Here is a 12,794-nt window from a genome sequence, read left to right on the forward strand (position 1 = left end):
GGGCTGTCCTAGTCCAGGCTGGCAAATCATGTCAAAAGATTGAAAGATTGAAAAGATTGAAAGATTGTGAGCAAACCAAAGATCCTTGATTAACGTTACTGCTTGGACTTCTGCATGCGTGGCAAGAATATGGGGTTGTCTCATAGCACTGTTTGATCTGACACAAACAACAATTGACTACTTTTACCACTGCTAGGTAATAATAAAAATAATGAAACGAGCATATGATCAATATTGAGCCAACTATATCTTCTTTTCCAGCCTTACTGTAGAAATGAAGTGGCCATGGGAACATAGTGCACCCTCATGGTTTCTAAATTTGTGCCATTCCAAAATACCTTTTTTTTTCTTTAGCAGCCAGTTGACAATGAAGTAGGGAAAGGTCAATTTAGCAGAATCAGCACCTTAATTAATATCATTACCACCTGGGTCTGCTGTGAAAAAATGGTCCTTCGGCTCATATCCGTATCACAGGTTTGGGCCAAATCGGTGTTTTGTATTTTAAACGCATCTCCTGACTTCCAGTTGAGTTGCGGAAATTGGACCTGGGACAAATCTGTAAACCGGTGATAAAACAGTATTGCTAGCAGAGCTGAAACCTGTATCAGGAGCAGACCTGGCCCACAGTCAGATACCGTATGTCCGCTACAGGCGGATCTAATGGCTTTTGTGCGGATCCGGCCCAAAGGAAATTGCTATCTGGGCACCAAAGCTGAGACCAAACCTATGCCCTTGCTCAACACACTCCTAGCAAAACTATACACATGTATCGGAACTCCCCCTATTACCGTCAGTCCCGTATTTCCGCCGTCTTGCGTGTATGTGTCACTTAATATCCATTTTTATACAAACCAAGACGGTGGATTCCTAAAGAAACGCAAGCACCCACACCATAGGTGTATCTAAATTAGCTATGTACCAAAAATGACATTTTACCGTGACTCGAAGAGCTGTAAACAGTGTTGTAAGGCTGCGTGTACACATCCACTTGGAGCTCCAGTGGAATTTTAATTTCATGACGAGAATTCTCATTCTAACTGTTCACGTACCGTTGAAACGGTGTAAATAGGCGACCCATCAGACCAGCACTAACTCCGAGCGTGGTAAACAGAATCGGATATTTCAGGCAGTAAATGCTCCCGTTAAGAACCAAACCAGATTTTTGTTCAAATCTACACACCTATGGCTACTGAAAAATGTAAGGTTCATTTAGCAAATGTTATTTTGAAGTGTTCTAAAACATCGTTGTTTTAGAATTTCCGAACAAAAGTGGTGATAATTGGGGGTGTTAATATGGCTATTATTTACACTATTTTGCCAACTGTCTGGCACACTGTCACATGTGAAAACTGTTTTAGATAATTATCAGCCTAAGCACTATAAATAAGCCACAGGTAAGCTGTCCATGTGGAGAACAATGGAGGGAGCACGAAGAGTGAGAATTAGAGGAGGCCGAGGAAGAGAACGTGGAGGTGAAGAAGCAGGAGGAAGAGGAGGAGGAAGAGGACGCAGTGGTGAAGAAGCGAGAGGGAGAGGAGGACAAGGAGGTGAAGTTAGAGGAAGAGGACAAGGAGGAGCAAGAGGAGGACGAGGAGGGGAAAGAGGAAGGGTAATAAGAGTGTAAGAAATATAATTACCAATGACATCAAAGCTACAATAGTGGACCATGTAATCAACCATGGAATGACCCTGAGGGAGAAATACAGCAGCGCATAATTGAGGATTACGCCACCTTCCAAAACATACACAATGTGAGCATTTCTGTATTATGTCGTATACTTGCCTGCAACAGAATCCGATTTACAGTTTTTTCCAATTGCTAAAACACAATTTTGCCAGCTACTGGTTTTTATCAAAATTCACACACAATTCACAAAACCACACACCCAAACTGCAAAATACCCCATATACCCCTGCACAATGAAGCACTGCAACCAAATCTACATATAGAATTATCAAAATCAAACTTTTGCACCACATGGCACACACTTCATTCATATTACCAGATTTTTGTCTAACCAACACACAATGAAAAGCACAATCATCTTTAGCATGCTTTGCCATAGTACTAAAATAGTTAAAATTGTTGAAAGTTGCACATGCACAGAAATATTCGCAGATACACATGCATGCTGTTGAAACATTTATTATTATTATTTACTTATTTATTTATTCATTCATTCATTCATTCACCAATCAAGTCAGTGCAACATATGCACAGCAGATATATTTACATTTGAGTTATGGTCACAAAAAACAGTAAACTGAAAAAGAAAATTGCAGAAAAATGTTGTTTTCTTTGGCCATGAACTCCTCTACCAGCTCTCACTCATTCTCACCCTCCCTCCTCTCTCTGCAACGTCTTTCATTGTTGTTGTAAAAAAAAGGTGCTCACCTGTGGTCTTTTCATAGTGCTTACTTCCTGATTGAAGTGGTAACAATTAACCATTGAGGTGTTTGGCCAGGTGGCACATATGTTGGTCAATTAGCTCATGTAGTGTCATTTTGATAGGCACTGTTTTGAAGTGGCAAACATGTGACTTAATGTCAAATTGTTGTGTCTTATGCAGAAGCGTGTTTAGTGCATTTAAAAGTGCCATTTTGAATTGTGAAATGTGTGTAAAGCAGAAAATGTGTTTAGACTTTTGGAGACTTGAGAAGGGGTTTTGCTCTCTGTGTGTCAGTTTAAATAATTGTGCTATGTGTGACATTTTAGTGTGTTAGCAATTGGAAAAACTATACACACATCTACAGAGTCCCATTTGAAAGAAACAGTGAACGTGTAAAACAACTGCGATATGACTATGTGCAGGTAAGCTATAGTATCATTGGTACTGAATCTGGAAGTGCGTACTGTAGTGCTGTGCATGGGCCTGCTGTGCTGCATTTGTTTTGTCTTGTCCAGAGAGTGATGGAGCTAGAGGCAGATGCCATGGGTCATGAGCTGCTTGTTGTGAATGAGGCAGGTTTTAACCTCATTAAAACAAGGAGACATGGCAAGAACATTAGTAGTCTAGGCTACTATAAGGTTGATGGCATACACTCACTTTATAAACATTATGTTAAAGTGCTAATGCACTCCAGTTGTACATTCAAATGTTAATGAATACCCATATTACATTCAAGTGCTAAGGCATAGGCCTAAAATTCATCAACTAACTAGGCTACCACTAACACGTGGCTTGTACTGCATGCCACATTACACTCGTTTTCATAAAGAAAATAAAAAATGCTTATTCTAAAACTTACTCAGCATTTAAGTCTCCAATAACTAGGCAATAACGAACTCTCTGAGTAGTATTACCGAAGATATTTTATATTTTATTTCCTCATGAAAATAACTAGCCCGCACTAGGGTGCGTCTAGATTTCTAGGCTAGAAAATAACGTGACTTACCTATAAGGTTGATGGTATACACCAGATGATGTCTAATAAGTGGCTATGTATACACTAAAGAAAAGATGGCGTTCTAGGCAAAACACGCATCAACCCTGCGGTGTATCAGAGGCAACAATCAGAGTTAAAGGAACCGTATGTAAGAAAAGTATTTCATTTAATCATAAAATGGCCCTGATATGTCACTAGACATTAAGAAATCATTTTCATTTCAAATACCTTTATCACTGACAACAGTAGTCCGGCCAGGATATTGTCATTTAAAAAGTGAAGTTGCAGCCCTCAACTGATGATGTTGTCATGTTATGTTTTGGCCTGATGCGCCACCCTCCACCTATCTACTAATCACAAAGTCAGTAGTGTTTCGGATTCCGGGGTTGCCAGCTCTGCCAGTCGGGGTGGGGGTGGGGGGGGGGGGGGGGATACACCGCTCGACAGTAATTTGAAAGTCATTGCAGTACCAGTTTTGGCCACAATCTTACATACGGTTCCTTTACGAAAATATAAATAATAAATGTCCCTGCAGTGACACCTAGTGGCACTACAAATACACTGCCTTACATAGACATTACTGTATCTCAAGAGAGGTTGTCTCATTATAATAAAAAGTGTTCCATAGTCTGTATCCATTACACTTGCAAAAAGACATGCTTCACCATGTGAAGCTGTTTAATAATCAGCCTCTAGGAATGATATTTTCCAAGCTTGACTTCAACTCTTTAGCTCCATACAGCAATGATATATTACAATATATTACAATGACAATTTAATATTATACAATAATATAAATATTTAAATTAATTAAAAAAAAAAAAACATTTAATTTAACAATTTAAAAAAACAGTCTTCAGTCTTTCCTCTAGAGAACAGATCTGTGTTATGAGCTTTCAATTAATTTTGGAGAGTCTCCTGAGAGCTGCTCTATGCTAATGGTGTCTGTCATTTGGCAAAGCTCAGAGTAGGCTGGAGGCTTAGCGCCCTCTCTGGTGGGATCTGACATTGCAGCCTGATGCCTTTGTAGTTGGTGGATGAGCACTGATGCCAGGATGATCACAAGCACCTGAAAGGAATATTTGGGAATTCATCATACGGTATCCTGTGTCTTCACACTTTAAATTTTTTTGAATACTTATTTTTTTTTTTTAAAGTACTATGCAATGAATTACCACTTTTAATCTAGTAATTTAAACTTATTTAAATTATATACAATATGCATTTTATTAGATATGTTATTTCTTTACATAAGAGTACTACCACTGTCAACTTTGCTGTGACAAAGATTACTATAGACCTCTCCAGAATAAGTCCCGCCTCCTAACGTCCGTATCCATCCAACCTTCGGTCGTCAAATGTCTATGGGAAATAACATGGCGTTTCGAAATATCATACCGGTAAAACATCTGTAGGTAGCGAAGTAGAAAAAGCTGGTGCTTTTTTTTTTATTGTCGCACCGACAATCAAAAAATCCAGTGGAAACTAGATGGCAGAAGTGTGTAGGCCAATCTGCCCAGCAGCTTTTTCTACTTTGTCACCTACAGAGTTTGACAGGTACGATCTTTCAAAACGCCATGTTATTTCCCATAGACATTTGACGACCGAAGGTTAGATGGATACGGAAGTTAGGAGGCGGGACTTATTCTGGAGAGGTCTATTTCTTACCTCCAGGCCAGCCAATCCAAATATGGCTCCCAATCCAGTATCTAACCCTGTTACAATTTTCTTTCTGGCATCCTCTGACTTCACATAGTGCTCAATGTATTTCAATATCTATGAAAAGATTCATATTGTATTAAGCATTGTTTTTCTACATTTAGACTATGTTTACAGTTTAAATGTATATTTAGCAAATAATGAAGCAAATGGCTTGGTAGAGTACCAGCATGCTTTTTATCCACTTGATGACGTGAGCTATGAGCTACAGGGTTTAGACCCAAATGATCACATACTTAATTTGCCGTTCTGCTTCTTATAAAACCCTCTGACCCTTGGGTAAATAAGCAGAACTGCTTTGAGAGAAATCTACTGTGTACCGAGTGTTACCGATAAGTGATTATTTGGGCATGGGCCCATGGACTGTCAGAAGGGGCTGCAGGCTCTTTTCCACACAAACACTGCAATGATGCTAGCACTACTTGTGCACACATCATAAGAAAGTACAACCTAATTACACTGCACTAAGCTGCACCATATTATTTAAAAGTGTGTTTTTCTGCATGAACAATGGAATGAACACCATCATTCTTTTTGGGTATATCATTATGCATTTTCAGTGGAATTGCAGAGTCTTCTCACTGTGAAATGTTTCTAATATTGATATTCAACATACTGGAATGATAATGTATATACTTACCACAGGCCTGAGTTTGACAGTCTGCGCCCCAAGCATCAGAAACACGATCATGCCAATCAAAGTTGCTGTAATGTACTATAACAAGGAGAGGTGGCATCAGTGTATATTTTTGTTAATCTCTCAGAAATTAGAAACTTGAGGTATGGCTATTGAATTATACGACTTTTGTTAATAAGTTTCTTCATTATCAGAATCAGCGCTTAACTGCGAAGAGTGTTCACACATGCAAGGAATTTGGTTCTGGCTGTTGGCGTCACTCTAGCAGTAGATAATAGACTGTGTTTTTACAATTTAATGGAATTAAGTCTTGAATTGGACTTATTATTAAACAGTCACACCCCACCACATTTGATGATATGCAGACTTAATAATAATAGAAAACTGATGTTTGATTCATGCCCAGAATGTCTGGTGTTGCTTTGTTGTTCCGACCAGAAACATGTCCAATTTAGTCAGTTCTCAATGAATTAGCACTAAATGGGTACCCAGTACATTGGAAAAAGTTGAAAATCTCTACATTGTGTGACTTTAAATTCAGAAATCCATAGGTATGGAGGGAAGGTGTTCTTACTGCTGTAAGAGGCCATATCTTGTGTTTGCTGGCACCGTAGATGCCAAGGCCATTCACCACCAGCGTACCTCCACCCAAGAACAAGAGGACTTCCTCAACCAAAGAGATGTCCACGTCTTGCTGTTGAGTTTAAACATGCTTGGTCATTACAAGTCATCATTCCATTATAAAGATTGTTGCCAAATAGAAAGTCAAGGCCAGAGACGGTTGATAAAGCTGTTCTAAAATGTTCTAAAGGATCTTTGTCAAGGCTTTTTGTAAATTGTGTAGTTAAGAATAAAGATTAGTGGAGAGGGATATGGATCTCACTCACAGCTTGCAAGAAAAAGTGAAGTAAGGAAGCTGAGGCTATGAACAGCACACCTGCAATCTACAAGGAAAAAAATAAACCATCAGTATACCATCACCATACAGTGAAACATTATATCAACATTATATCATTATATCAACTATATATCAATATATATACGGCAAGATACTATATCAAGCTTCAACATTTGTTTACACACATACAATTTACCCATGCAGTCATGTAAATATACAAACTACCGCAAGAAGAGTTGTCACTATGCTATGCTGTAAGAGCTTTTCCACATTAATCATACACGGAATAGTCATTAAAAGAGTAGTAAAAGAGTGTGTGTAGGCTGCAGTCATCTTTAAACTCCACACCACAAACACTACATAACTAGAACTACAGCTCTATTCAATGTCTGACCAATCAGAATAGCACAAATACACAAATACGTATTAATGTACTAAAAACAAACACACACTTGTACATTTGTTAACCACACTTACAGCCAAAAGGATATTTACTCCTATGAAGACACCTTTGAAACATTTGTTGATCATAACTAGACTCCGGAAAAGCAAAAAGGAAGTGTCCAACAGCTCACCAATGTGTATATAACAGCATAACAACTTTGTCTTACAGGTTGAACAAGTTTGTTAAGTCCTAGTGAGTCAGTACTCAAAACATTTAAGCTTTGTCCTGTGTAGTACAATACACTCCTTTACTACACAGGACAAACCACATATTTAGAGGAGGAATTCCTTTAAAAAAAAATTATGTTGCATTTGAACTAAAAGTCTTATTATATATATTTGTCTTGATCTTAAAACTTTTGACCTTCATCTATATCTTTTAGTGAAGTAAATATACATTTTCTTTAATCATTTGTCCTTTCACCACATATTTATAGTCATATTTCCATTTAAACACATATTTGTGTTACACGTCACATTTTATATACAGTATCTAGAAGGCCGGTTTCACAATATGACGTGTTCACAGGTTGCGCCATTGTACAGTTTTACCTTTCTACCTCAGATGTGGTGTAAACAAAGGTAGGGCTGGTATTTTTAACTCCGTAATAGCTGGTATGGATATTCATGCCAAGTGTCTAGCCAAATATTATGTCATTATTGATTATATTTAACCAGTTATTTCAGGCACTGTGTGAATAAAGTTGTCTCAGAAAGCCTCATAAAAACAGACTAAAGGTATAATATAACACACATTTTCATGCTGTTGTAAGGACCAATATTAAGATTTTTATTGTGGTGCCATTTCTCATTCAAAATCATGATTAGGTGTGTAGTTTTATTTTTCTTATATGTCAGATATATTTGAACTTGTTTCAGGAGAAACTCATAAGGGCTCATTATTGTACTCCAGTGACAACAACTCACTTCTTGGAAAGTTCTGGATGTGAAAGCCATGACAGGACAAAATTCAGTAGGAAGTGTGTGTGAGTCTGTGTGCATGTGTGTGTGTGTGTGTGGAGGAGGAGGGGGGACAGTGCGCATCCCTGCTTATTTACAGCCCAGGAAATCCTTCTATTCTCTTTGCTATGTCCCCATTACCCCTACAACATAAAAACTGGACACACACACACACACACACACACACACACATGTTATGTGACCAACTTTCATCTGTCTACATCAGCAAGGGACTTCAAACTTCCCAACACCACCACCCCCACTGCCCTCTTCTCCTGACCCCCAACCCATGATCCACTGGGCGCACACAGACGCCTTTCCTTTCCTTTCGTTTTTTGCTGAGAATGCCAGCATTACGGGACTGGCCCTCTCGCTCTGGTCATCCCAGTAACAGGAAGATAGGGAGGAAGAAGGAGGGCTGCCAGACCAGCGTGGCAGTGGTGGTGGTGGTGGTGGGCTGTTGAAAAGGCCGGGAGGGCCAGGAAGTCACAGTCCAGTGACAGGCCTTAGAAAGAGAGAGAAGAGAGGAGAGCCCCAGAGGTGAGGGAACAGAGCCGGACAGAGAGGGTGACTGAGACCTGGGCCTGGAGGAGTGCGCTGTGCGAGTGAAAGCGTGCCGCCATTAGGATGGGGGATTTCTGTGGACTTCTCCAACTCACGGTGCTGCTATTGACTGTGATTTTTTCAGTGGCTGCTGCTGTCAAGGTAAGTGACACACAGATGCAAGCTGACACACACATACAAACTATATTGTATACACATGGTTTCATGTAGTGCAAAACCATGCATCTTCTTGACACCTGTGACATGATTGATTGCTCATGCTAGTAGCTTATGGTACAGCAAAGATTTGTAAACTGGAGAACATCTGGAAGTCTTCTATTATTCTGCTATAGTATAAAGTTTGAAAGTTTTTTGCCTATGGTTCTATGGTTCTATGGTTCAGCTTATGAGGTCAAAGTCACTTGAGGTGGTTGTTCTGTCTGATACTAGGTGTCCCCTTGAGAATAGAATCTGCTGCTAAGTGCTAAATCTTTAAGCCTTATAGTTATAAGTTTCTGTTGTATGTGTATATTCTGATAGAAAATGTCAGAGTGTTCAGTATTCATGCTTGGAACAGGAAGTATATTAGCATAGTGGATTATATTATCTTACTTAGCTTAGCTTAACTGAAAGAGGCCTCATCTCACATACATTATTCAATCACCTCACATCTTTATGTTCATTAATATTAAGAGAAGAAATGGGGTATACAACAGTCTATTTGGGAATTAGTGCACAATCACCTCACATTTTTCTAAACAATTTGAGTGTGCTCAAACAAAATGTCAGTATACTTTGTTTTGTATTTTTATAAACTCTGCCATCGTTTCTTTGCCTCTTTATCATTATAAGCCATAGACCTAACGTTCAACATCTTTCAAACATGGTCTGCTTTAAAATGGGATCTCTAGCCCATTCATTTAGAAGGTCATACGTTTTTACTTCCTGTCATGTGCTTCAATCTATCAGATAGATGTTGTGAGGAACTGCTGAAGTGTTAACGACTGTGATAAGATGTGTGTGTGGAATATGGTTGATGGGAGTTACTATCACATAAATGATGTAAGCCTACCTGTTTTTGTGAGTGACCATGGCACTGAGTGCCATACTTGTAAGTAGCCTATGGTAAGTTTAGATAGCCTTTGAATTTGTAAATTCACCCACAGTGATGGTGACATTTAATTTTTATTCCATTCTTCATTTTATTTCACTTAAAGGATAAACCCAGGAGTTATGTGTGCTACTATCTAGCATTGTCAAAATTCAGCAATGCTGCTTGTAGATACATATCAGTGTGTTGCTATGGGAACAGTTCCCATGGGAATGGAGGGTCCAGCAGAAGTAATTACACACTTTCTTCCTGTTTAGGAATCCCCCCCCCCCCCCCCCCCCCACACACACACACAATTTTTAAATAATAAGTAATCAGTTATTTTGTTGAAACAAACGGTAAAGATCTTAGTTTTTTTAGTTGATGGTGTTTGGCCTCTATCATAGTTTCTCTTTCTCTCTCGCTCTCTGTGATGCAGAATCGGTGTGACAAGAGCATACAGGTGGCCACCAAGTCAGATTGCTTCTCCTGCGCAGCCTTTCCTGTATTCCCATGTCCACATGGCTTCCTCAGGAAGAAACATGGCATGGGTAACCGGGATTGCAAGTAAGAGTGAAGTGTGTGTGTGTGTGTGTGTGTGTGTGTGTGTGTGTATGCATATGTGTGTTTATGTTGGAACATATTCATATATCTGTGTGTGTGTGTGTGTGTGTGTGTGTGTGTGTGTTTTGTAGGTATGAGTTTGTTCCTGGAATTCGTCTCCCAGGATGCTCACATGAGTGTGTAAAAGACACCTTGCAGCCTGAGTGTTGTCCTGGTTTTTGGGGCAATGACTGCATTGGTGAGTACACACAAACATTACTGCAAAAGGGCTTTGATTGTGATTTTAAATTATTCTGTAATCCAGACATCTCTGTATGGGATGTGTGTGTGTGTATGTATGTGTGCAGGGTTTCCGTTGTCCGGTAATTGCCGGACACTGGCCGGAAAAAAAAATTAAATGTCTCACAAAGTTAAATCTCTCTGGTCAAATTGTCCAATTGAAATTAGCTAATAATCCCGTCCACCTAACACAATCTGAAGAATAAGCCTAAAATGTAGGCCTATACTAAAGCAAGAACATGTCCTTTGGCTATGTTTGAAAGGTAATGTTAGTGTTTAGTGTTATCAAATAAAGAGGCATAGCATTAGTGGGTAGTGGTGTGAGCGCTCATTCAATGTGTGTGCACATCTGCGCAAGTGAAACTGTTGAACCACTGGAGATAATGTGGGTAGCAGCAACAAACAATGTAGCCTATTTAAAACAATGAATGAAGCAGATTCTTGCTGTCCATGAAAACAGCTAGATATTTAAATTGCCACTACAGTAGTTCAGCATGTTTAAGTTAGGCTAACGAACATGTTGCATTCTATATACGGCCTGATTATGTTATTCTTTAAGCTACACAGCATGTCTCCAGTGTTCCTGAGCCATAATAATATATTTGACTGGCATATCATCAAAATGTCCGGAAAACGAAACCTCTGCCGATCACTTTGACCGGCACTATTTCTTTTCAAGCGGAAACTCTGGTGTCTGTGTGTGTGTGTATGTGGGGGGGGGGGGATCAGTTTCCTCTGTCCTATGTAGTGTTTAGTGTCAGCAGACTTAAGCTAAAGGAATGTGCTGACCAGAGGCTTGAACAGGACTTCCTGTTTCTAACACACACACACACACACACACACACACACACACACACACACACACACACACACACACACATGCACACACACCCCAATAGATGAGGTACAGTGGCAGTGATTTAGTTTTGTTGTCGTTCTTGTTGAGCGGGATAATGTAGGTCACTTGTAGGTCACTTCCCATAATTCTCTGAGTGATTTGACCTCCGGAGCCAAGACACAATAGACCAGGTTACCACATCAGAGGGACCTCTCTCCCTCCACTGCATTGTTCCTCTCACTTTTCCTTCCATTACAGCATGTATGCCCCCATGGAGCCTTTGAAGCATCATCAAGTTTATTATTAATCTTTCTGAAGGTCACCTGTTGTGAACCACAGAGGAAAGTTTTATATGGTGTATTTCATGTTTACACATTGCACTTTGCATCAGTATTGCATAAGATGTTTTCATTTTCAACAGAAATATAATTGATGGTCATTAGTGAACAGTTATTTCCTTTTTCCCCACTCAAAACTAAATCAGACCACTCCAAATTCTTGGATGTGAGTCAGTGAGAAGGGAAAGGTTCACCATGTTCCACAAAGGCTTAAATAGTAGAGCACTAGGCTTAGATCGTAATGCAGAATTAGCCTCCATTCCTCACAGGGCCTCATGTGTGCAAAATCTCCTTCACATCAATTAATGTAGCTGTAGTAACTCTTATTTCTCTCTCTCTCTCTCTGTTTGTGTGTGTGTGTGTGTGTGTGTGTGCTGGCACAGAATGCCCAGAGAGTGCAGCGAACCCATGCAGCAATAATGGTGTTTGTTCTGATGGAATTGGTGGCAATGGAACATGCAGTTGCAAGGTAGGTCGCACACATAAGCTACCCCCACACAGGCCCCCACACACAGTAATAATACAGTGCACACTCCATGTGTGAGTTTAGCTCATATGCCACATGCCATGCTTGTCTCATTCCACAGCCAGGGTTTGTGGGGACAGCGTGTGAGGAGTGTGGGTCTAATCTCTACGGCCCCACTTGTAGTTCAGGTGAGACCACCTGCTGTTTTACAAACATCACAACCACAACCCCCCCCCCCCCTCCCTCCCCACACACACACACCCTTCCCGTACACACACAAAAACACACCAATAAGTACACTATTTTTTATGACTGATTGACATTTCAGTGTTTTTGTATGTTACAACTTTTTAGTGAGCTGCAGTTGTGTGTGTTTTATCATTACTATAAGAGTTCTCTCTCTCTATCTGTGTGTGTGTGTGTGTGTGTGTGTGTGTGGATGTATTACTTGTGTCAGTGTGCAAATGTGTGCATGGTTTATGTAGTAGTGGACTGAAGGGAGATGGGTCATGCACCTGTTTCTCAGGATACAAAGGCCTCCAATGTGACATGGGTAAGATCATGTGTGTGTGCGTTTGTGATTGTGTGTGTGTGTGTGTGTGTGTATGTGTGTGTGCAGAAGAGAGTATGT

General features: G+C 39.9%; 1 protein-coding gene across 1 annotated transcript in view; it reads left to right on the plus strand.

Annotated features, from left to right (window-relative positions):
- Positions 1-8,494: 8,494 nt before the first annotated feature.
- Positions 8,495-12,794, plus strand: part of stab2 (stabilin 2) — a 41,544-nt gene continuing 37,244 nt past the window's right edge. Inside the window, exons 1-6 of the mRNA XM_042079691.1 lie at positions 8,495-8,750; positions 10,118-10,245; positions 10,374-10,480; positions 12,081-12,166; positions 12,285-12,351; positions 12,621-12,716. Coding sequence (XP_041935625.1) covers positions 8,673-8,750; positions 10,118-10,245; positions 10,374-10,480; positions 12,081-12,166; positions 12,285-12,351; positions 12,621-12,716 — 562 coding nt within the window. The 5' untranslated portion in view covers positions 8,495-8,672. The remainder of the gene's footprint in view (positions 8,751-10,117; positions 10,246-10,373; positions 10,481-12,080; positions 12,167-12,284; positions 12,352-12,620; positions 12,717-12,794) is intronic.

This window comes from Alosa sapidissima, chromosome 23 (genome assembly GCF_018492685.1).
Source record: "Alosa sapidissima isolate fAloSap1 chromosome 23, fAloSap1.pri, whole genome shotgun sequence".
In the NCBI taxonomy this organism is placed as follows: domain Eukaryota; kingdom Metazoa; phylum Chordata; class Actinopteri; order Clupeiformes; family Clupeidae; genus Alosa; species Alosa sapidissima.